Source organism: Folsomia candida, unplaced genomic scaffold, assembly GCF_002217175.1.
Source record: "Folsomia candida strain VU population unplaced genomic scaffold, ASM221717v1 Fcan01_Sc009, whole genome shotgun sequence".
Lineage (NCBI taxonomy): Eukaryota > Metazoa > Arthropoda > Collembola > Entomobryomorpha > Isotomidae > Folsomia > Folsomia candida.
In genome coordinates this window covers 1,845,153-1,870,287 of record NW_019091201.1, presented here as the reverse complement: position 1 = coordinate 1,870,287, position 25,135 = coordinate 1,845,153, and the positions used below count along the sequence as shown (strand labels likewise).

Here is a 25,135-nt window from a genome sequence, read left to right as displayed (position 1 = left end):
TAAAGTGCTGGGAACAAGAATACTTCAAATGAACAACAACCCGCTGATAAAAAAAAATATTTGGAAAAAGTTTCACGAACCGAATTTCAACTAATGTGTCTCCCATTTGTTACAATTTCAGGACGACATGGCTCTCGATTTTCTTGGGTCAGGTGAGTTAGCGAGTGATGGGACAAATTGCAAGAAAAAATCAGTTAGAGCTAAATTGTAAACGACTTCTTTTTTATTATTTTAGGTGCTATCTGGAATTCTATGTGCTTCTGCAATCACAAGTGTATACCTGACAGATACATATAACATCCACGTACCCAATGGTAAGCACCCATAAGTTCTTATCTTACAATGCGATGGTGTGAAGTGTAACCCTCCGATTTGGCTGAAATTTTGAAATTAGGTGGTCCAAGTCAATACAACCTACGTTTCTTCAGCCAGTTTGTGCGATGGTTGGAGTTTCTCAAAATATTTGAGGTCAAAGTTGAAAAAACGGCCGACTTTTTTCAGGCGCAGTGAGAAAACTCCACTTCCATTCTCTTCCCCTCGCATTGATTTTATTCAGGTTTCTCACTCACACATACGCCTTCATACACAAGCATAAGTAGTGATGCAAAATAACAAAAATAAAACATTATTATTACCGCTTAAATAGGAATTAACAGGCCTTATACTCGCGAAATTTAATTCATAATTGAATAAGTGAGCTTTTTACTTCTTTGTATTAAAAATTCAGACAAACATTAATTTATAAATTCATCAACGGGAAATAAACATGGAAAAACTTACTTTCCATTTCGAAAGCGTTGGTTATTCTGATTTCCAATTCATTTGAAAACAAAGACCAAGACGCATGTGCAATGAATAATTAATGTTTTTCTATCATAAATTAAATTAACATTGATGAAATCTATAATTTTTCGGAGTTAAAATCAATGCGAGGGGAAGAGAATGGAAGTGGAGTTTTCTCACTCCGCCTGAAAAAAGTTAGCCGTTTTTTCAACTTTGACCTCAAATATTTTGAGTAACTCCAACCATCGCACAAACTGGCTGAAGAAACGTTAGTTGTAATGACATGGACCACCTAATTTCAAAATTTCAGCCAAATCGGAGGGTTACACTTCACACCATCGCATTGCTAGTACATAATCTGCAATAACCCACCACCCCCCGCCTTGGATTTATGACGCTCCTTGTTTCCTCCTCCCATTCATCAATTAATTAGCAACTAGTTCTTCGATCAAGTCATGTCTCGTAATTGGAAGAGGAAGTAAAGGAAGGCGAAGAAATAAGGAAAAAGACGTGTTTATCTCATTCATTAATTTTGATCAGCAAGTAGTCGAGGTGGTTGGTTGCATGTGTGCGACTCACCCACCAACCACTACACCATCAGTATTGAATGTGGTCGTGGTGAAAGTCATTAATCAACTCACTCCGGCGATGGTGGTGTGGGCAGTGGCCGCGGAAGCCGTGGGGGACATCGGGGGACATTAACATTGGGGAGAGAGGGGAGGGATGGGTTTATATAACATGGACATATGATGGGGAAATTGTCCCTATGTCCCCACGCTTCCGCGGCCACTGGGTGTGGGTACCCATCAGCCCAGTTATCACAGCACTATACTCCCTGTCGCTGTGGTGCATGGTTGAATCGGTGCGGAACGTATAATGTCACGAACTTTCTCCTTGTTTTGTGAATTGTGTGAAGTTTGGTTCCGCTGTATACGTGTCACACAAATATGAGGTTTGTGTGTGATGAAAGCAATGGAATGTAATGGTGGTTGGTTGGTTGGTGACTATGATTGGAATAGTGAGAAAGCAATTTCTTTTGTTCTTTTATTTCCAACCGGCACGAATATGATACCACCAGCAGACAGACGGAAGACCATTGCTCATCCTGGTGTGTGTGTGCGTTTGAAGAGACAAATAGCATTAGGAATAAATAAATAAATAAAATAAATGATGGCAAATGAGCGAGTGGGCATATTACTATATACTCGGTCTCATTTCTCATCAATGCATATGCAAATAGTGAAAGAGATACGACAAGGAATTCATAATTTCGATCAAAGTCAGGCCAGAAATTGTATTTGTAACGTTGGTGGAAATGAAGCCTTCTATGTAATTCGCCCCCATCCTCCAAAACACAAATGATAGTCGTACCCACCACAGAACAGTTTCATGAATAATTTTCCCAATCAAAATTAGCCAATCTTTCAACTGGCGCGACGTTACTTTGCTTTTTGGCTTTTGAGAATAATTTATGAGCGAATTTCGCCCCCCCTTTTTACATACCACGCTTTCTTCCCACATACCATTTCATTCACAATTTCTCTCTCCATGCAGCATTTGTGGTGCACTTTTACAAAAGATTTTCCTTTGCAAACCCTCCTTCCCGGCATATCTTTCTCCCGTTTCGCATAAAATAAAAAAGTGTGCAACGTAATGCCGAGATGGCAAAGATCATAAGAAAGGACGACACAGAGTTCAAGCAGATTTGGGTCTGGAAGCATCGATCTTTTTTTCTTTAAGAGCAGTTTGGGTTCTTCCTCCTCCTCCTCTTCTACGGAAAGAAAATAAAAGAAGACAGATAACATCAGATCGGATAAAGAATTGCGAGACCAATGGTGTGTGTGTGGTTCAAGTTATAGTTCTTCTTCTTCCTTCCTCGTATGTGGGGGGAATACTGGCAGTTTGGTGTGTGTCTCCTCTCCAGTGGCCGCGGAAGTGTGGGGACAATGTCCCCATCATCTCCCCATGTTACATAAACCCCTCCGTCCCCTATCCTACAATGTTAATGTCCCCACAGCTTCCGCGGCCACTGGTCTCTCCTCTCTCCTCCTTGTGGTGGGTGTGAAGAGAGGAAATACAGAACGACACGAGGAGTAAGAGAGAATGCATGCAGTCACACTGCTGAAATAAAAAAAATGGGAAAAGCTGTAAGCTTTTTGAACCGAAAAAATTCAATTACTCCCCACTGATTCCTGCTTCGAGAGAGAAAGCGACATGTACCACACTCCCCACTTCACATTCCCACGCTATTACCAACACACAGTCGGTGCATGGATGTATGCCGTAAAATTGCATGGATGGATATGGGAGAGGACGACACATTTTCCGAATTTCTTTCGTATTTATCCTGAGAAGACAAAGAGATCAGCAGAAGAGTCGTGATATTTAACTGTGTGCGGAATTTGCAAATTTTGAGGACAATTATTTTAATTATTTCTTGACGAGAGAATTTTGTTTTTGAGTATGCAATTTTTATTAAAATGTTTCCAGAGTCAGTAGGAAGGGAAGGCGAGGATGAAGTTTTATTTTTTCACATGAATGTATATACATACGTACCAAGCGGGACCAACAGTCCCAGTCCATCACGATCTTATTGACAGAGTGATTGATGAGCATCCCCAAAGTATATAAAGTACATTAATCTAAAATCCAACAATTTCTCTTTTACTTACTTACACACCCACCACTAATGCCACGCCACACACACCCTCCTCCGCCCAACATTGAATTCACATTACTTCTTCTCCTCGGTTTCAATGCTGGAGGAGGAGAAAAATCCGTGTGAAAAAGTTACCCAGTGTTAAAATACAGATTAAAAACAAGGAGAAAGTTTCCCAGAATGAAACCTTCCTTTTTCCGGGACATCAACAAACTTTGTGACTCCAGCTAATTTTGCCATTTCATTTAAAACCCATTGTCCCTCCGAAAACTCTTCTTGCTCCAGAAAACTTTCATGATGCTACAAACTTAATGAAAACTACGAATATCTTTCAATCTTTTCCAACAAACCGCCTTCCTTCCGTCGAAACATACTCACCCTCGCCATACACCATACACACAACTCTGCCTAGACAACATTCAACACAACCATTGTTTAATTAAATATCTCGCGTCACTCTCCCCACCACTCTAGCAGACCAGACTTGTCTTCTTCCTCCTCTACTGAGGAGAGACGAGGCGAGAATTAAGATTAGCAAGCGATTGAACTTTCTCTCCGTGGAAAAAGAGTCGCGATAGATATAGTAAAACCGGGAGCGAGAGAGAGAGTGCTAAATGTTGTTAACTGCTAAAGTTGCCGATAAGCCAAGAAAGATCTAGGATTTATTTCAGTGTCAATCCAAAACACAATTCTTGTTAACTCCTCAGTCACCACGAGCACCAACCAATACCGTGTAGTAAACCTGTATATTTACTGTATCCAGAGGAGATAAAGTTCTTTCTCTTGTACATTTTCGCGTGAAAATTCCTTCTTGGCGTAAGTAATGAGAAGTTGATGGCACCACACTTGCTAAGCTGAACATCCTGTGAGAAAGGAAATGGTAATTGGGACTAGAAATTAAATAGTCCTCCTCCTCCCTTGCCAACACTCCGATTCTGATTAAAAACGGGAATGTGCTCGCTCTCTCATTTATTAAAGGACACGATCTTCTTCTCGGGAAGAAGATCCTTCCCAGAATTTGCTACTCTTTTTAATCGTTCCTCCCTTAATATTAGTTCATCCATTGCATTGCGGATAATTTACTTGCGCAGAAGGACATAAATGTCGAAAGATTACGTAATCTTTTATGATTTTATGTATATACAGCTCAAAACTTTGCCTTCTACATAACACTGGCTACGATATTCACGACGATATTGGCGTGTCGTCCAGCCGAGAGGAATTTATTCCCCGTGCTTAAAATGCGAGGTTGGAAATATGCTCTGGTCGCGTTGGCCGATGCGGAAGCCAACTTTCTCGTGGTGAAAGGTAAGCAATCAATAGAGGACATTTTCCCAAAATGAAATTATGTTGAGAATACGAAAAAACACATTTTTTAACCAATTAAATAAATATTATCGTGTTTTTTACAGCCTACCGATACACCACCCTCACCAGCGTGCAGGTACGTACTTCCATACGATTGTAGTTTCTTCCTTATTTTCTCGCTGTCATCTCCTCCCCTGATTTATGGCCAATCTCTTGCGAGCCAAAAAAGAAATTGGGGTGGAAATGGTTTACTATTGGTTTCACTCCGAGGAGGAGAAAGCAGCATGTTCCGTTTAAACACCCGACGACGATGGCGATTGTCTCAACTTTTTTTCTACTTAATTTAAGAGCAACTGTATTTACAGTGGTCGTGAAGTTTTTTTGTTATGTGAACGAAATTCAAGGACATTGCTTTTTACCCACAGTTTAAGAACACCTAAAATTAGCTGTACGTTCAACCTGTCTCATGTCGCTCGGACCGTGTGTCTTTATCGTTTTACAGCTCTTGGATTGTTTTACGATACCGACCGTGCTCTCTTTGTCGTGGCTGGTGTTACGAATCCGCTATAAAGTTGCTCACATTCTCGGCGTGTCCATCTGTCTCCTTGGGGTTTGCTGCCTCGTTTGGGCAGATATTGAGGAAGGTCGACCTCTCAGCCATGGTACGTAACTTGTAGCAAAGAAACCACAATTTCCCAACCAAATCATTCATTCCGTTCCAATTACTTTCTCCTCTCTTCTTTTCTGAGGCGTGCTTCCATTTCAGTTGGAGAGATTACATAATATTTCTTTGTGTGTTTTGGTGGGTAAATAAAATAGGTAAAGACCGCTTCTTCGGGGATATGTTGTGCTTATCTGGTGCCTTTCTGTACGGGGTCTCAAACGTGGCTCAAGAGTTTGTGGTAAATATGTTGGTTTACTTTCTCTTGTGTAAATATTTTGGATATTTTTCTTTATCTTCTTGTAAATAAGGCTGAAATTTGTGTGGGCAAAATGTTACGTATCTTGGGATTAGTGCATTCAATGTCATTTATGTATGTATGTGCATAGGTCCATTCCTTCGACCTGGTCGAGTTCCTCGGGATGGTGGGTCTTTTTGGGAGTTTTGTGTCCGGAGCTCAAACGTGAGTTTATCTTTTAAATCCTGTTTTATTGGTGTAACAAGAAGAAGGGGCACCGAAAAAAATTTCGTCCACTTTGTCCAGGGTACTTTTGGAATACACCGAAGTGACAACTGCTGAATGGGGCGGAATCACTGGAATACCAGTCTTACTTTTAATGGGATTTGCTCTAGCCCAACTAGCTTTCTATGTGTTGGCCGCATTCGTGATAAAGTTAGCAGGGGCCACGTCCTACAACATCTCTATTCTCACGGCGGACTTTTACTCCCTCATCGTGGGAATTTATCTCTTCCAATATAAGGTAAGTATTTATATTCATTCAAAATTCCGTGAGGGAGAAAGTTCCATAAGAAACTAATCACAAAGATCAGATGCAAATTTCCTCCTCCGAAAGTACTTATTTTTCCCATTGAATGGTACAGGATTTTGAGAAGTACAATTTATGATCCCAATTAATATGCATGTCTCGCAATAACTATTGTATAATATGGAATCAATTCTTATCTACTTTCACCACCCGAAAATAGAGTAATTTTCCTTGATCGATGAAAATTTCGATGTGAAAATTAAATTCGGGAATTGCTTTTCCGGCAAATAAATTGCTGCTTTGAACGATATTGAAGTAGCATTCTTCGCTTCAAAAATGTTGAAGAATTTTTTTTCGTCGGGAAAATATTTTAGCCAGGAACTCTGATGCTTTTTGCCCATTCTATAGCTACATACCTTCAACGTGTAAAGTGAAAAAAAACTCATTTTATTCAAATGGCAGTAATAAATTAAGTCGTTGAGTGGTTAAGTATCCACCATCTCGTGGAAAATTGCAATTTGCTTTTTCCTCTTTCACTCAATATACGTATAACAAAACAACTGCTGCACTGCAATATTGGGGCACATTTAGTTGTGTAAGAGTAGCAGAAGTAAAGCAACCCTTGATCTTTTTCCCAGCCAGAAAGTAGAAAATAACGAAGACTAATGAGATTTTGATTCTTGATATCTTAATTCCTCTAATTGATGTTCCCTTTTTCCCCACAGTTCCATGCCTTATACTTTCTCTCCTTCGTCCTGGTGATGAGCGGAGTGATCGTGGTAAGACGACGACCATCATTAAAAATAAATGTATTTACAGTCTCGGTTACTCATCCGACATTTCATGTTGTCCTTTTTTATGTAATATCTTTCTAGTTTTCCATTAAACCAACCGTACTGGATTCCCATGTTTATCGGTAAGGCTTATTTTTTCTGTCAAAATACAAGCATAACCCAAAAAGTGTGTATAAGCGTGGCTTATTAAGCGGGCAAGATTGATGAATAGATAACCAGACAGATGATGAAAAAATAAGAGAAGAAGATTACTTTTACGGTTTTTGGTTTAGTTGATGTTTAGTTATTTTATTTTTTTCATTTTAGCCCGAGCCAGGGCTTATGGAAGCATAATGTCTTGCGATAGTTCTCGCTAAACTCGTATTGACTTGAGATTTCGTACGCATGTAATATGAGGTAGATCAGATGAACAAATATGAAGTAAATTTTGAAGATTTTGTTTGATAAGGTACCACACCGCTTTTTGAAAATAGTTGAGGAAAGTTGAAAAATTTGGTATCAAGGTTCAAAGTGCTGATCAGACTAATCTTAAGAATGTGAGGTCAAAATTAGGAATGTGTACTTTTCCGAGATGGACCCAGCAGGGTGACACTTGTGGTCATCTGACAAAAACTTAGGAGCGGACTGTGAGGGCAAAATCAACATTACACATTGTAGATTTTATTTTTTATTTTACAGGGATAAAAATAAAAAGGAATCGGAGAATGACATACTTTTCCAGAATCATAACGGGCTTTAAATGAATTTTATTTATTATTTTGTTTATTTTGTCATTTTAAGTAAATAAAATTTTTTACAGATATTTGATTTGATCCATTTATGTACATAAAACCATGAATTGATTGCTATCTCTTTACTGTAAGTCACTGTTCCTGATTATATCATCAAACTCTCCTACTTTTGTACCACTTAATATACTTACCCAACTTTGCAATCCTTCGTTCATCTCCCTCCCGTCAAATCCTTCCAAGGACTACGAACAAAGGGATGAGGAGCACTTAAGAATTAACCCTTTTGTTTAATGCACTTACAACAATACAAGGCGCAAAAAATAAAAAAAAGCCGGAGAAAGCAGACAACAGACCCTTCTTCTTCTTGGTCTCAATATGAATCGGGAACGGAAAGAGCGATGAGATTCCGAGCTTCCTCCATTAGCCATTAAGTCCACACACAGGAGAAAATTAAACAAGTATTGAGGAAAGCTCAGGAAGAAGAAGAACTTTCTCCTCCATCCATCCAACAGAAATAAGAATTAGCCGGCTTCTTGGCACAGACAAAAGAAATCAGCTTTGAAGAAAAGTTGGTCCATGGATGGCAGTCTCCACGGAGGATGGACTTTTGACTCATGCACGATTCCGCTATCTTCTTCCCTGTGTAGAAAACAAGTCGAAAAAGAGTTCGGTTAATGCACAACGCTTGTTTAGAAAACAGCGGCTTATCCGACATCACCATTCCTATAATAAAATAAGAACAGACCAATAGACCTCCGGTGGTAGTAACCATTTCCATTATCGTTAAGTTTAACTTAACTGGAAGATCTAATTCAAGTGATCTTATTATTTCTGAGAAGTTCAAAGGACTCTGTGAGATCATTTGTGTTCCTAATTTATAAATGATTTTTTTGCTAACTCGGTTCTGTCTGTGAGACGGCAATTTCATCATTTTCTTCTGCGCAAATAACTAAATAGGAACAGTTTAATGAGTCACGGGGCGAAAGTGGTGTGAACTTTAGTAGATGAGCCTGAGTTTTTATTTGTGGTGGGATCATGACTCGCTATCTTTTTCTCTCTCTTGTTTTATTTGATTCGACACAGCGTTATTTTTATTTATCTTTCCAGCTCATTAACGAGAGAACACACGACCACGGTGGATTTGGAATTGATGGCTGCCACTCCCCCGGCTTCATGTCCTTCCGGTTATCCGTTGGGGGTCGGACCTAATGGAGGTGGTTCCCTGCTCGATGCCTCGCCAACTTCATCATGTTGCGACAACATGTCCAATAATCATTGTCATCCTCAACAGCATCACAATAACATTGGGAGTGGTGGTGGTGCGGACCCATCCTATCTTTCCAGCCAGGGTTGCGATGTCGTAATGCAGACGGGGTCATTGGGCAGGAGGAATGAGCGGTACAATAATACAAGACAGGTACACAAGGCTTTAGTACCCTTTTTTAGTGAAAATGCAAATGATCCCCAAATACACAAGAAAGTACGGGATGTAATCCAAGCATTTCCTGTTTTTGGAACTTACCCTGCTTTCCTTGTAGATACCTCGTTCCTGCGCCATTAAATTAAATTGGGTCCCGTAGACATATATCATCCGCCTCAAGCGATACAATAAAAAGTCAAAGTTATTGCAATTGTAGATTTACAAGGGTTATTTTATTTTGTCTGGAATTTTGTAGGTAATAAAAAATCTCCTCCTCGAGGTTATGCAAGACGAGGTTACAGTTACAAATTAGGGAGAGTGAGATAGCGATTTCTATATATTAAAAAAAGTCACGTACATTCCCCTCGTAGTTTTAGGGACTAAAAGTTATGCAACTTTTGCTTTCTAGTCAACAACGATTTAGTTTAAAGCTTGTAGCTACTTTCTCCTCCTCTGGGCAAATAAATTGAATCAAACAAGAAGGTTGGCTAATGTACGTCAGAATTAGATTTGGATTCACTAATGTGATTTATCAATACGTTGACAGATGTATGAAACAAACGGGACATACCCGATCCCCGAAGAATCCGATGAAGTTTGTTGACAAGAAACAGAAACAGAAGAAGTTGAGGATGCGGAAGACCCAAGAGGAAGGATGGGGAACAAGGCAATTTCAACTTTGTCTGACAATACGACGACCAGGCTCTAACTAAAAGTGAAGTTAATGCTGTGTGTCCTTTCCTCAAAAGACATCTGCATCTGTCTTCTCAATTCTCAAATCCAAAAAGTCTCAAATGCCAAGAAAGAAGGAGAGGAGAGGAAGGAAAAGAGAGATTTCGAAACCAATCCAATTCTGGGAAAAGGCAAGCATGGAAAAGTAAACTTACCCAGAGGGGCCACAGATGTGATTCCTGAGTTTGCATACATCCAAGAATTTTGAATATTAAGATTTGAGTTTGAATAACACCTGGTCCTCATCCACCTCAAGTGATATTCTTCTTTAGCTCCGAGGGGCAATGGTAACTTTGTCAACGACACGAAAGAGGACGACGGATGGACGATCCAATATGAAATTCTGTCCCATTTTCGACAACGAAAGTCAGGATGGAGTCAGATCTCTCGCTTTCGCTGGCTAAGAATTGGAAAAAGTTTCTTCCAAATACATTTCCTATCGTGTACTACTTGCACATTTATAAGTATCCAACTTATTGAAATACTCGCTACATGTACATGTATTTATAATGTCTTCTTGAAGTTTCCTAGAAATTTTAAAATACTTTTAATGTACTTTTAATGAATGAATGTTTTAAGGAAAGCAATAAATGGAATTTTTGAATGTTTATTATCTATCCATACGTAATTTTCCTTTATTTTTACTACATATATGTTAACAATCTTAAAATGCATGGTATTTATATGCATCAATATGCAAAAATATGAATGCTCAATTATTCTCATTACACAAATGGATCTTGTCATATCATATATCATGCAAACAAAATAAGCTTTGGTTCCGGCTAAAAATAACAACAATCTAAAATCGATTCTTCCCAACTTGCCATGTTGCACAACACACCAACAAATACCAAATGATGAAATAAAATTTTGTTGTAAATCTGGGAAAACATCGCATCAAACATTATTATGCGTCCATATCTCTAAACAGTTTCATATTCTACTGAAGTTGGAGCTTATACCTGTTTCTCTCATCTATCACCTGGCTGCAATTGATCTATTTGCTCATTATTCATTCAAGAGTTTCATTTCATCATCATCTCTTTCTCTCTCTCTCTCTCTCCTTCTCGTTTCCGGGTGAAAGCATCATTTTATCTCATCATCATCTCCCGTTCAACAACTTCAAATGGAAAATAAACTATTTTGATTCCAAGTTTAAGCCGATTTCATCATCAACGTTGCCATGTTGGTCCTCTTCTTCCCGTGGAATTTCCCAACCAGGACCAGGAATACGCCAACAGTTGTTATATTTTGTTGCACAAGGAGCTCTTCTTGTTTCCTCGTAAGGTAAGTACGTACGTAAATGGGGTGAGATTTGGTTTGCTAATGTGTGCAAATCTTTTATTCATCCCATCTCTCTCTCTTCCTCATTTTCCCTCAACATTTGTCTCCCCTTCCTCAAAACGTGGTAAGTATATTTGTTTTCATTTCTACTAAAGCATTAAATTCGACTCACCAAACAATTATAAAGTTGTTACATAAAAGAGATAGCGTTCAAAGAGGGTGAAATAGTTTCCTATTAAGCCCTAGCATTTATCCGCCCACCTCAATTTCACCCACGTACAACGTATTTAATATTTTCATATATGAAGCTGCTTATCACTACTTTACTCTGAAAGAAATGATTCTTTGTTATCGACAGATAATTCCCTCATCCATCCATCCACTACCCACTTTTGGCCACAAGACGTGAAATTGATCTCCCATAAATCTTGACGTGAATGAAGCAACTTTTCCTTTCGCGTCGTCCTTTCATCGTGTAATGTGACCGACTTAAGTAGTTAAGTTAACAAGCTGATAAATAAAGTTGACATGTATGTGGGTATACGTCTACATGAAAATAAGTAACCACTGCTGGATGGAGAACGTATCATCTTTATCATCACCATCATGTTACATACTCGCTTTGCCGGAGAGAGAGAGTCATGCATCATAGATGACTTTTGAATGACGGCTCATGACTTTCTCCGTAAATCTTCCGCTTCTTTACTCTTTGTGGGAAAAGAGATTTCGCAATCTGCGTAATAAATAATACAGGATGAATTCTTGGAGAAAGTAAAATCCCGAAAATATATTTTTTTCCACTGAATTTCCAAAAATCCCGTAATGAACAAAGTTTCCAAGAATGACTCCACGTCTCACTAATTGTTCGCCGTAAAGTAATTGTTCAAATTGATTTCGTGAACTTTGCATGCGTGGTGGTGTGGTGGTAGTGACGAGATAATTTATCGTTGGGTGCAAAGCGTGGAGCAAAAACTCCCCACTTTCACCCAACTTTAACAATTATTTCACTTTCCACTCAAACTGTCGCCAACTCTGGGAAGTACGGTATACAACCAACCGACTAGTTATCACTATGTATGTAGGTATGTAAGTATGCTGTAAATGTATTATCCCAACCACAAGTAGGCAAATGTATGTATACGTCGATCTCTTTACTGCTCCTTTAATTTTCCATTTACACTTTTACCCCATCCCATAAATACAGATCACTTAAAAAATTGACGACTTTCTCCTAACACTGCTTCCTTTTTTTGGTCAGCAATAAATCTGCACTTGCAGTAATCTCACCAAGTGCTCGGCTAAACTTTACTATTAAATTTGAACACAACGACGAAATAACTCTTTAACTGAGGATCAACCTACTAACCACACGCCGTATAACCAAACCAAACCACCAGTCGTCAAAACCACTACCACCACTTTCTCCAAGCACTTACATATCCACCAGGAGAAGAGAGAGGAGGGGTAACCGAAACGGGGTGAGATGTCAGTATTCTTTAGAAGGGCAGTGATATATTGCATTAGTTGTGGTACATACGTTGTTAACGAAGTGTATCGTTCTGCTTAGAAAGTGAAACATTATTCCCTCAAAGAAAGAAAAAATAAATGAAAAACAAGTCCTTACATCATCTTTTTGCGGGTCAGAGAGAAAGTGTTAAAGTGAGAACAGAAAATGGGAGATGATTCAATATTAAGAAAACTTATGTATTTCTGCCAGTTTATTTATCGGATCCAGAAAAAAAATATGTTCATGTTCAAATAGCAGTACACAATTTAATACCAATCATATACATATTTCATGATTTTATTCAGACGGATTCAAAATTTTGGGAGGATTTTTGCAGGCAAAATAAGTACATTCTTTCTCTGGTGATATTTTTTTTAAAGCCAACTCAATAAACCGGCAACGCGTCATCATGTATCGTCCCACTAACAACCCACCAGTGTCAAATCCGCAGCTCATTCTTCCTCCCTTTCTTCTTTTTTGACGAGACAAAAATTCAGTCGCAATCCTACATAGAATGTTTCTCACCTAGACGGAAATCCAGTCGCAAGTAGGAGATGCTCAATTTCTCATCTGCTACAACGAGAAGGGAGTCGGTGCCAAATTACTGTGTTGGCTGTGGGAAAAATACGAGAGTGAAAGTGCCACCGAGACGTCTCAGGACACGACAAGGCGAAGAGATTTACGCGAAAAGTAAACGGGAAATGGCTAAACACATGAATATTTTACGAACAACTCATACTGCCAGAAAATGGAGAATATAGATATATCCGGTCTCCTTGCCAGTGGCCGCGGAAGCGCGGGGACAATGTCCCCACGGTTGTTCCATGTCCGCATCATCTCCCCATGTTATATAAACCCGGCCCTCTCCTATCCTACAATGTTAATGTCCCCAGGTATCCCCACGGCTTCCGCGGCCAATGCATCCTAACCCTATGCACGTGCATATAAGGTGTGCAAAGATTAGGACGGCTTTACCAACGTTTTACGACAAGCACGCCATGTCATTCAACGGTTCACAGGAGAGAACATGCATGCATTTATAAAAATAATAATAGGATGGCTCTCCGTTTGCAGGATTCAAGGTTAAAAAATGCTGAACCAGTAAAATAAAAAATGTCCTGAGTAAAGTGAGTGACAAAATTACCTGTATCTTTTAAATAAATTTCCATGTTTCTTCAAAAAACTTTCTGAATACTTAGCAGTGTGAAAATATTTATATTCTTATTCTATTTCTCCTCTGTTCAAAAAGTCACGTCTTGCCCAACTTTGCCTCAGGTTTGGGAAAAAAAGTTGTTGAATGCTGATTGTCGACTCGATCTTGCAAAACTTGAGTACAAGTTTCTTAAGAAAGAAAGTTACTAAATAGCGTTCGTTAGTGGTTGATTCAGTCAGTCAGTCAGTCAGTTAGTTTGGTTTAGTTAGCCTCCCATTTCTGTACTTCATGCTGCTTCAATTTGAGTCCTTTTTACACATGTATTCGTGTCCCTCCTTGAATCCGTGGGGTTTTAGGTCAGGCAATTTCGCAACTGGGCAACGAGATAGTCTGGCTTCCTTTGAACTTTCACCGTGTTTCTTTTATGTTTTTTTGTGTGTATATGAGAAAAAACACGTGGGCTACTCGTACATAGTTGAAGTAGATGCGTTGGCTCATATATATGATCTAACCCACCTTACTTACGGAATCCTAATAAATATTTACACTTGATTCCTTCACGGTTGATGGAGTTTCAGAATTATATTATTTTCTGTGAGCTAAATGTATTTACATTGAAACTAACACTATACGACAAGAGTTGAATTATTCATTTAAAAAGCACATTTTCGCGTTTCGTGTCGCTAATCTAAAACAAAAAATATAAAAATAATTATTTTCCAGAAAACCTGATTCAGCTTGATGATCGTCATCACTCAAGTTACAAAAGTGCGCGTGGCGTGGGTGTGTAGACAAATTGAGGAAAGTTAATTGCTTCATCATCACCACTAAAAGTGTGGAATTGAATTACTTTGCCATAAGAGCCGTCATTACATTACGTTGTTGGTTGGTATCTTGATGTAGCGATTGCTGGTCTGGCTGGCTGGAGTTGAAAATGTGATGAAAGTGGATTGGGTGGAGAGTGGAAATAGAGATAACCATAACTTAATTTGTGTCTCTGCTCAACATTCAAGCGAAATTCGAAGGATAAAGTGTACTAATCTCAATCCCAGTAGTAGTGATTTGAAACCTTTGCCAAAAATGTCACCCAAAAACTCCAATCTATGTCGTCTTCCTTTTTCTGCGTTTCACAGATAACATAGAGTAGTGCACAGGCCACTATGTGAATTTATAACTAGCGAATGGGGACGCAAACCATGTTCAACTCAGATTATTTTTTGACCATGTTAATTTGTAAGAAAAATGAAATCTAGCGAAGCACCTGGCAATTTTCGCGAACTGGGGGCTCCCATAACTTGCTGAAATTTTCGCATCAGCGCAATTTCCGCACAAAATGTTGTTCCTAAAAAGTGGGTCTTTCAAACTAACATGGTCAAAAAATAATCTTGGTTGAACATGGTTTGCATCCCCATTGTAATTTTGTTGGAACAAACGCTTAGAATTTTATTTAAGTCATTGTCTTTTCTCCGTGTTGAAAATGTTTTCACCCAATTTGTAACAACTCTGCAAAACATAAACGTCTTGTTTAATCCTTGTTTCGTAACGTAGGACAAAGGACGATACAAAAACCCGCATTGTGAACACTTCAGAAATACAAATATGACTCGTTGTAATCGCAATTAATCTGGTCATATCTGGAGAAAGTCGTCGTAATAAAAATCATTTTTAAGGAGGAAGTTTTGAGACTTCCTCTTAAAACCTGCATGGCTTTTATTACACAGCATTATCGCTTTCATCTCCTCGTCTCCGTGTATTCTCCTCTCTTTCTTAGTCCAAGATTAGGTGGCTCGCAAGTTCAATTCAAATCTGAACAAAGGCAACATTATTTCTTCTCTGTGAAGTTGTGTGACTAGCTCGCTTTCACTTTGTTTGAGAAGAACAACATCCTGTATAAAACCCGAGAAGTCGGGAAGTAGGTGGAAGAGAATGAGGCTTTTGGAGTGAAAGTGAGGAAAGCGTCAGAGAGAAGGATGAAATGGTTGAAAGAGAACTTACAAGTAAGAATAATGCCTCTGTGTCTCATTTAGATTCATTTCGCGATAAGACGAGCCCCAACTTGACGTGAATGAAGGAAGGAGAAAGTTTTTACTGTTTTTGGCTTGCTTCTTCCTCTCGGGTGGTGAATGTATGTATACCTGAACCAAACAGGGCTAAAGGGGAGGAAATTTGCACATAATTTAGCGGTATGGATTACCTAATTAGTTTGCATTAGTTTAAATGTTTAAGTTACAGGCTAAAAATGGTTTGTTGCGTGCGACATTCGAGGGCAAATTTAGATTTTGCTGGTTTTATAATTAGCTAATATGACAGGTCATTTTGGTGGAATGTTGGTATTATTCATGTTATCTTTAATTCTGAGAGAGCGTTATCTCAAGCGTTTCGTGACTTTCTCCATTTAGTTGGATGCTGTCACTTGAAATGAAAAATTTTTGGATTTACCACTTCTGATCGACGAATAAAGCTGGATATGATGAGTAAAAAGTTTTCAGTAGACTTGACGTTAATTATGGAACAAAATTACGATTATTATTAGGAAATCCTTGCTCGAAACTACAGTACTATTTTTATTCTCATTATCGAAGAAGTGTCATTAATTATAAAAAAATGTACATAAATTTGCAGTTCATTTGCTTTTAACCTTTTCTTCAACTGTTTCAGCGGCTTTATATCCAACCGCTGCACCCACAGCTCCTAACGTTGCTTTTGTCGCTAAACCAATGCCAGCCGCACCAGCGCTTTGAAGTGTAGCAAGCGCCCCTCCGCTTGCCACGACGCCTCCCATCGTGGCTTGCAAGCCTGCAGCCATGGAACCAGCGGCGATCCCCGCGCCTGTAAATCCTGCGGCGGTTAAGACCACCGGCGCGGCTGCAATTGCACCTGCACCTACGCCCACTGCTACGGCACCTTTTGCTGCTTGTTTGATTCCCTGTTTTTAGACATTAAAATAATTTTATAGACTTGCAGCGATGATCTTTACAGAAAAATTCCTTACCCACCAGACCCACGAGTCTTCTTCAGCTGCGTAAATAAAATGCGTGCTTATAAATAAAGTTTATTGATTTGTATTATAAATATATGAATGTACCTTGGGATTGATGAAATACTGTGCTTGACAGTAACAGTACCAAGATCAAGGTCTTAAAAATTCGATTCATTTTTATAGGAAAAAAATATTTAAAAATTAAATGAATCAACTTAAAATCAATCCCGCCAGGAAACTTTGTGCATTGTATGTACATAAATGGAAAAGGTTGTGGTCCTTATATATCTCAATCCCTATTTTTCTTAGGTGAGGCAATGGTTGGAACCACGGAAAAATTAGATGTATATAATTTTGAAAAGTGGATAAAAATCGGATCTCCCTAAATTTTCATACGATTTTGGTGCAAAACTGATAAGAACTATCTATATTTTTAAGATAAACGTAAAAATTACATCTTAAATAAAAAGCTTCATCTAAAAAAAATACAGCATTATTCACACAGGAATGGCGATTCTTAGTTTTTCACTGTATGCTGTGGGTGTGGCTGACGTGATAGGGTCGATTCTACATGGTAATATGTATGCTAATTATTTTTGTGAATACAAAATAAAGTGAGGTGTTGATCGTTAAGGAGAATATTGGCGAATAAAAATACGATACGTTTAGCTCATCTAAGCTTTCATCTTTTCGGATTAGGTTTATGCTGATAAGATAAGTGTAATATCACCTTATCATAATTCCTTATCATAATGAAACGTCAAACTTGTTCTCTCCCTTAACTAGTGGCTTTGAGCTGTGACGAAGTCTTGATCTGAATCTTTAATCGGGTAGATTCCGTCCAATAGAGCTTTTTTCATTTTCACCCTGCTTCTTCCTCCTGTTTTCAATATTCAATTCCACTCTTTAACCCCTCAGTGAAGTCTTTATTCTATCGGGAAAGAATGACAGCAGACAGTTCACTCACTGATGAGATGATTCTTTCCAAAAAGTTGAAAAGACTTGGATAAAAGAATACCAAGGAAAAGTTTCCTTGTTCACTCCTGCAGTCTTTAAACTTGTGAATTTCTACAACCGGTGAAAAAAAATCGTGCAGGCAGATCCTTATTGTTCACATCTTTTAAACTTACATGCTTTATTTATATGATGGATTTGTATATAAAAACCTTGATGGTACATATACTAAGAAGGACGTCTACGCAGTTTCATGGGTACACACACATCTCGACGACCAACGACATCACCTGACCTCACTCTTGAATTCATGTAAGAATTGTTTGCAAAACCATGTTCTTCTAGACTCGTCCCTATTACAAACAAGCTCCACGACCAGACTTTGGAGCACATTTAGCACATAAAAGTGTGTAAGTAAGCATACCTTGGTTGTGCGGTGAATGACAGTGGATGGGACGGAGGAGGAGAAAGTGAGAGAAAGGGAGCAGAGCGGAAGGAAATTAAAATTCAGTAAACGTCCAACTCATAAAAGTTTTCATCATGCCCTTTCACTTCCTCTTTGTCCTTTTGTACTAAACCTGGTGGAAATCGTGACGGAACATAACATCCAGAGATCACATCGTCTCATCCGAAAAGATTTGGAAATCTGGACTGTGCAGTGGATTAAACAGCAACTTTAATGGCGTCGTTATTCCCTAAATTTTGCAAATATTTCTAATCCGACTGAAAATAACTTGCTAAAATCTTTGAAAAAACATGCACAATTTTAATGAATCTTACCCGTTTATTTTGGTTCACTCATACATAGTTATTACCTACCTACATACGGCTGCTGAGGTTGACTGGTCTCTTGCCCAAAGATCGCATCAGGAAAACAGCCAAATTCTCAACCTGTGAGTCTCTCTATCCGCCGCAGAATTTTCTCCTCCAAAAAAGTTAAGTATATGGTCAGACGACAGAGATTTCGTCTAGTGGGACATATAGTGCTGGAGTGAAAGTTGAAGGAATTCAGAGGTTGGTGGAAGTAATGGGAATGGGGACTTGACTTGAGATGAAGCATCCATCAACACAAATCTCCAACAAGATTGGATTACTTACTTATACTGCATCATGGAAGTCAACCTGGCTTGCATGCTTAACTAAACTTTCATCATTCCAGGCACAAAAGGAGGTTCTCTCCCCCTTCGTTAATAAAACGCATAATAATTTATCTCTAAATCCTTGTTAGACCCCAGTTTGCTTTTTCTCTGTGGAATTGACATCATTTTCAAAGTTCTTGCCGTACGTAATTACCTACATTTCTTTGCATCACCCATCATTAAAAAATATTGAGATTAGGTTCAGGCCAGAACATAACGGTCACATACGCACACATTTTATCTCTCGACTTTCTCTTTGTAGGTATGGCATGATGGGTTGGTTGGTACTTGGTAAGTTGGTTGGTTGTGGGTGACACTTGGCAATGCATTTGTCATTGTTACCCGTTATTGGATTTCTGAACTCGTATAATGCTCCAAGGTTTGGGGAAATCGGTCCACGAATGGATTGCAATCACAATTTCTGCGTGAAATGTACCACATGGGCGGTGAGGTAAGCAAGAATGCGTACAGGGTTTCGAAAAACTTGTATAATAAATTATTCTCGATGTAACTAAATGCGTGAACTAAATGGTGACTAGTTTCGGAGTACGGAACCCTGTCTGGATTTCAAATAAGATAGAGATCACTTCGTCATCGATCATGATCTCCGATCTTGGTGACCTGCCTCAGAAGCCCTCATCAGTTATTTTCCCCCATTTGTCTTAGTCACCTATACCTTCCCCAAGTTCTCGGATGGTATGTACCGAGACTTGCGTAAATACAAAATTAATTCAGAAAATCGGATCCCTTTCCAGACTGTAAAATCCCTAAAACGAGGATTTTACTACTTCATACACAAATTTGTACGGTTAATGCATGTTAAAGTTTATGTATTAGTCTGAATAAACATGGGGTGCAATATCTCCATTTCTCATCCCTTATCCTGTTATTATCTCACCTTATGGGCTACAATTGTATCACTATTATGCCCACCCACCCACACACAATAAGGTTATTCGAGTGAAAGTAAGAATATATAATTTACTCAACTGATTTCCTAAGTGAATTGGACGATGCGAAAATGCTGATTGTCTGCATCTACGAGTTTATACATCTACTCGGCCAACCAACTGTACTATTTGTTCTAACCCGTTCTTCCTCCATCTTCCATGTAAGCAGTCCACTTAAGAATTCAAATGAACTCGGGCAAAATTCGAGTCGAAGTGAAATTCATGACATTATTTATTATCACAAGGTAACAACTCGGCGGCTGAGGAAAGTTCAGGCCGGAGGCAGTCACGTGGAAAGTCATAAAAGAAAAGTTGGACTTTCTCCTCATTCTTCAACATAAGAAGACGGAGAAAACTGGCTAAATCGACTATCTTCTTCTTCTTATGAGCGTCTCGACGGAGAATCTTCTTCTTGTGGATGAGCTGAATGAGAGTTTTGTATGTGGCGAATCTGAATCTATTCATGCAAGGGAGATGAAAACGGTATGGCGTATGGAATGTGCTGAGTCGGTGGGTTAGTTTCTAAATTCTGCGAAAAATGCACGTCTGGTAGTTTTTAATGGGATTACATAACCAGAAATTGCATGCAAATTCAGACAGTTAAGAAGTGACAGTGACGATGAAATGCTCGAACGATGATGATCTCTCTTGACAAGTGAAAGAAGTGAAAATTTACAGAAATTCTCACCGAGAATCAGATATGCTTTAAAACTATTGCAAAAATTCAGATAATACTCTTTATTATTGTTCAAAAACAGGTTCATAAAAATATTCCATTTAAAAACATTTTGTAATAAATATGTAGCACAACCCAGAATCAGATAAATACCAATGTGTATAAATAAAATATCATGAAGCACCTCATTAAAATCATGAATGAGTTTGAATGATGAAATCCCAAGAATTCATCCATTTCAGAGATTCCAGCTCAGATCTGGAGAGTGCCGGTTGGCCGTAAGACGTAGGGACAAACTTTGTGAAAACATAAATTGCTGTGACCAGCCAACTGATTAATGTGAAACTGATGAGATATCTCGCAATCGAGTTTCTGCAAATAAGTGGCATGACATTCATTCAGTTTAAGTTTAGATTGGCATTGCATTTTACTCATCAGCACCTACTTTCACTCATCCTTAGGCTTACCTTGTAATGAAGTGAATGTGATACATCGTCCCAACGAAAAGGACCAATTTGAAAACGTAAGAAGGCAAATAATGATGCAAAAATAGGGTTCGATCCACGCAAAAGTGATACACGTACGTCAGTAAGTAACCACCAAGGCAAACGCTGGATTGTAGGACGAGAGTTGACCATGTTTCTGCACAATAAAATGCAAATTGTTCATAATTTTACCTAAATTAGTAATAATTAATTAGATAATTTCATGATGAGTACCTTCATCAATATCGAAACACAGCCTCCGTCTCCTCAACAGGTAAAATACGACGAGGCTTGCATGCAGTGCTAATCCAAACGAGGCAGAAAACCAGATAACGGGGTTACCCAACAAATGGATTTGAGAATTATTTCCAGCCCCAACCCAATAAGCAATCCCTCTCGATAAGAATAACCACTCGGAAGGAAAAGATGCATAAGTGTGAGATTCGCTCTGCGTCGCACTCCCAGAATTTAGCAGCATTTTCCTATAATTAATAAATACTTTTAAAACTACAAACTCCCAAAAGACTAAGAAACATATTTGATAATATTTGCAACTGAACTTACCATTGCAATTCCATAAATTTGGCCCAAAATGTAAGAACGGTTGGCTTGGTGGGGATCATTTCGGCTTGAAGGAGTTCTTTTTCACGGTCCTTTTCACCTGAAATTGCAGAGTTAAAAAATTATTAGAAATGACAATTAACATAGTTAACACAATAATTATGTACTTTTCGTGTATCGATGTTCTTCCACATTCCACACGGTGTCATCCTGAACCACGACGCGATCAGAGGCGACTTCATGTTGATGAAATCCCCATTTGGGAAGCTGTTTTCCAGTCATTCGCATCGCTTGGCCGGTGCTGACATGGATAAGTCGTACCATTGATCGCACCGCGTGCCACTCACATCCAGTGCTTTTTTCAGGGTCGCCACACCCACCAATTATTTCGACTCGCCATAACGGTTCTGCCACCATCTATAAATTTGTCATATTTAAAACGTTCACGAAGCACACACATGAACATACACGATCCCGATAAGGTCGTCACTACTTACCGAAACGTTGTGGTCAATGTAACAGCTAACTTCTTGGTTTTGAGGTGTCACAGGGGCCGCGACATCGTGTGAATTTAACAGCCTGCCGATAAAAAATATTTCTCAATTGAACCTGGAAATATGTCCTCTGAAATAATATCCGTAACCCTACCTTCCACTCATCCCATGAACCAAATGAATTTCTTCGCCATGTTTTATCACATCTTTCGTCTCATTGACGGCAATGTTATCAATTTCTGGGCGTTTTATTACCCACCAGTTGTTAACATCTTTAAATGAGTAGCAAGTAACTTGCTGCTGGTGTGAAGATCCTCTACCATCGTCATATTTTATGGGATAATTGTGAGCGTGTGAATGAAGCCAGCATGCCCTTCCCAATGAGTGACGAAGCGTGACCTGAGAACCATGAGCGACTTGGACCGGTTGACCTGTAATTATCAGAAGTCATTCAAAATGTGACCACTACATAATTAGGAAATATATTTTCTATGTTATCACAAATATACCTTTAATTATGGAAGCTAGTCCACCCTTCAAAGAGGCTTGGAACGCAGAAGTCATAACAGAATCGTGTGGTCCAGCATTTGTAAGGACGCTTAAGTGAATGTAAAATATGGAGACGTACGTAGCGAAAAATGTGAGGTAGAAAACTCCAAAATATGATAACAGTTTGAACCCAATTTGTCGTGAAGATAAATCCTTTCGAGGCACCCAACGGGTATAAAACCTCCAGAATATTATTAAGGCTGAAAGAGCGAGGTAGAACGCTCCGATATACTTCACACTGAAATTAGATGCGAAATGTAATTAAGTAAAATGTTGATTACACAAGTCATTTAAATTAATACCAACCTCATTGAAAGAGTTCCAAAAAATCCCGATAGCGAGACAAACATCAAGTTCTTTATGGAATTTAATTGCTTTGTCGACTTTAATGCAAAAATCAGACTCGAGATTCCGAAAAGTATTAAAGGCATTTCCATCAGAATGTAGCGAGATTGAATTAATAAGGCGTTATCTAAATTAATAAAATTTCATGTAGATTTTGTCTAGCATTTTTGAATATCATACTGAATTTGATAAAAATATATGCAAAGATTACCAAAAATAATTATGATTCCTGCCACAGCCGCAAATAATTTCGAGATTCCAATTTGTCTACATAAAATGTAGGCTGCAGACGGAACAAGTGATCCTGCCAGGGCTGGAATAAATCTCATCCCCAAAACGGGGATCCATGAGGGATACGCAGTTCCTATCCGGTCAAACTTAAAAGTTCCTTAAAAATAAATCGGTATCGTTAATACATAATTAGTGAAACTTGTCAACCTTATTTTATTTAGTTGACAAGTTACCATTGTACGAAGGATCAAATAAGTATGCTGATGCAGCCACGAGTTGCTTCCCCAGAGGAGGATGAGGGTCAAAGAAAAATATTTTACGGAGGTAAAGCGATGCATATTTCCCGTAATGTAGCTCATCAAACCTACATAAATATATGTTAATTAATACGATTAAATCATGGATGCATGTCATTAATAATTCTTAATTATGCACTTACACAATATTACGAGGATAATCTAAATTGTAAAATCTTGTCGCAGCAGCAATGGCGAATAGTAGTGTAGCAATTAAATCAATTTTAAAAGAAATTTGACCAAAGCTTTCCTCGTCATCGGCAAATTGTACATTCTTTTTGGTAATATTTGTCGGTGAATTTTTACTTTTGAGAGAAGATTGTTTTATAACTTCTTTTGAGGGTGAAAGCTTGTCGGGATCTTTACGCGTCTCAAATTCCTTATCCTGTCAAAATTAAATTTAGTTTACACAGAGTAAGTGAGTTCATTAAGCTCGCATTCATTTTCATTACCCGATCAGGATCGAATTGCAGTTTATTATCGACTTTACTACTCCGATCCACTCCAGGAATTGTGTTTTGCTTGCGATTGATTACAGCACCCGCACCATTACTTCCATTCGTTCTAATTTTTTCTTTAGCACCACTCATTTTACAGCAGTTATATTAAATCATGCCACAAACGGGTAAATCAGAATTGTTGCAGAAATCATTAATAAATTCACTATATCGGGAACATATTATCCATATAAATTACAAGGCACTGCTAGATATTTCACAGAAATTTAGATTTCTAAAAATTTTGGAAACTTAAATGAACATGAACTGTCAATGAACAACTGTCCATTCGATTATGTATCTGTTTGAGGTTGGTGTTAATGGCCAGCAGCAAGTCTTTAATATGAACTTACTTGTTATACGCAGTCAATAAGACATCATATTGCAGTTACTTAAGAAGAAGACTATCTATCAGTTCCATCATTGTGGAATTTATACCTCTTTTAAGACTTGCAACAAGAAATGGATGGTTTTACCTGAGGGTAAATGTACCCTCTCATGTTGGTTGGTACGTACATATGTATTTGCATAGGTTACGTATTGCATCTGGGTATCTCTTGTTATACGGAATGCGATTCCGCTCATTTTTCGATGCAATTCGACTCGAACAGGGCAATTTTCATACGCATCGAATGGTGAAAGCGGAGTTCCGGTGTAAGCTTTAAACGCCATTATAAGAATTATGGGATAAATCTTTTTTTTTCACGAATGTAAACTAAATATTTAAAGGTCAAAATGCATTTATAAAATTATTTCAAGTTTCTACGCTTAAATGAAAATAATGGACATGAGCAGTGTCACATCTTTACCAGATTTTTTAAAAGAGATGAGATTTGTGTAAAAAGGGTTTCCTAATTAATCTTATCAACTCGGTATCGATTGCCGTCATTCTCAATACCCGAGTAACGATTGCTAAAAAATAACAACTCATTATCATCTTTATGTCATGATCGACACAATAGATTACACACATGCTCCATGTGGGCATGACATTGTTCATCAATGGTTTATGCAAATTATTGAAGGATGCAGAATATATCGACATGTATATATGCACGTAAGGACAAATGTCTGTCCGTCATATCCAGACGTCGGATATGAATGACCGATAAAACCTCAAAATATGAATGAAAAATGACCGTAAAAATCCCCAAAATATGACCATAAAAATGAGTT

General features: G+C 38.4%; 3 protein-coding genes across 6 annotated transcripts in view; 1 reads left to right on the top strand and 2 right to left on the bottom strand.

Moving 5' to 3' along the window:
- The window catches only part of LOC110854105 (solute carrier family 35 member F2), a 28,783-nt gene extending 18,303 nt beyond the window's left edge, over nucleotides 1-10,480 (top strand). For 3 of the 4 annotated variants that reach the window (XM_035854935.1, XM_035854934.1, XM_035854933.1), the window contains 12 exons: nucleotides 122-152; nucleotides 236-314; nucleotides 4,589-4,750; nucleotides 4,855-4,886; nucleotides 5,253-5,412; nucleotides 5,570-5,652; nucleotides 5,801-5,874; nucleotides 5,956-6,172; nucleotides 6,904-6,957; nucleotides 7,054-7,094; nucleotides 8,811-9,120; nucleotides 9,671-10,480. In XM_035854935.1, coding sequence (XP_035710828.1) covers nucleotides 122-152; nucleotides 236-314; nucleotides 4,589-4,750; nucleotides 4,855-4,886; nucleotides 5,253-5,412; nucleotides 5,570-5,652; nucleotides 5,801-5,874; nucleotides 5,956-6,172; nucleotides 6,904-6,957; nucleotides 7,054-7,094; nucleotides 8,811-9,120; nucleotides 9,671-9,727 — 1,300 coding nt within the window. In that variant the 3' untranslated portion in view covers nucleotides 9,728-10,480. Of the gene's footprint in view, nucleotides 1-121; nucleotides 153-235; nucleotides 315-4,588; nucleotides 4,751-4,854; nucleotides 4,887-5,252; nucleotides 5,413-5,569; nucleotides 5,653-5,800; nucleotides 5,875-5,955; nucleotides 6,173-6,903; nucleotides 6,958-7,053; nucleotides 7,095-7,650; nucleotides 7,775-8,810; nucleotides 9,121-9,670 lie in introns of those variants that run through there. The other variant, XM_035854936.1, reaches the window with a different exon arrangement.
- Nucleotides 10,481-16,331: 5,851 nt separating this feature from the next.
- LOC110854321 (interferon alpha-inducible protein 27-like protein 2) lies at nucleotides 16,332-17,051 on the bottom strand. Its single transcript, XM_022102749.2, has 3 exons — nucleotides 16,888-17,051; nucleotides 16,795-16,820; nucleotides 16,332-16,728 (listed from the first exon to the last, which is right to left on the bottom strand). The coding sequence occupies exons 1-3, from the start codon at nucleotides 17,039-17,041 to the stop codon at nucleotides 16,426-16,428; spliced, it is 483 nt and encodes a 160-aa protein (XP_021958441.2). The 5' UTR covers nucleotides 17,042-17,051; the 3' UTR covers nucleotides 16,332-16,425.
- A 3,497-nt stretch (nucleotides 17,052-20,548) lies between these two features.
- On the bottom strand, nucleotides 20,549-24,449 carry LOC110853793 (protein O-mannosyltransferase 1). Its single transcript, XM_022102126.2, has 13 exons — nucleotides 23,915-24,449; nucleotides 23,606-23,847; nucleotides 23,400-23,530; nucleotides 23,147-23,323; nucleotides 22,897-23,062; nucleotides 22,551-22,828; nucleotides 22,196-22,472; nucleotides 22,045-22,126; nucleotides 21,715-21,964; nucleotides 21,551-21,647; nucleotides 21,221-21,468; nucleotides 20,969-21,143; nucleotides 20,549-20,873 (listed from the first exon to the last, which is right to left on the bottom strand). The coding sequence occupies exons 1-13, from the start codon at nucleotides 24,050-24,052 to the stop codon at nucleotides 20,696-20,698; spliced, it is 2,439 nt and encodes an 812-aa protein (XP_021957818.1). The 5' UTR covers nucleotides 24,053-24,449; the 3' UTR covers nucleotides 20,549-20,695.
- Nucleotides 24,450-25,135: the final 686 nt, after the last annotated feature.

Bases quoted from the DNA above. Each gene is read 5' to 3' on its own strand.
- LOC110853793 (XM_022102126.2), bottom strand. From the start codon at position 24,052: ATGAGTGGTGCTAAAGAAAAAATTAGAACGAATGGAAGTAATGGTGCG. The intron at 23,324-23,399 runs GTAACTTGTCAA...TTTATTTTTAAG, and splicing joins ATTTGATCCTTCGTACAATG to GAACTTTTAAGTTTGACCGG. The intron at 21,965-22,044 runs GTAAGTAGTGAC...ACAAATTTATAG, and splicing joins ACATTGACCACAACGTTTCG to ATGGTGGCAGAACCGTTATG.
- LOC110854321 (XM_022102749.2), bottom strand. From the start codon at position 17,041: ATGTACATACAATGCACAAAGTTTCCTGGCGGGATTGATTTTAAGTTG. The intron at 16,821-16,887 runs GTACATTCATAT...TTATTTACGCAG, and splicing joins AGTATTTCATCAATCCCAAG to CTGAAGAAGACTCGTGGGTC. The intron at 16,729-16,794 runs GTAAGGAATTTT...GTCTAAAAACAG, and splicing joins AAGACTCGTGGGTCTGGTGG to GGAATCAAACAAGCAGCAAA.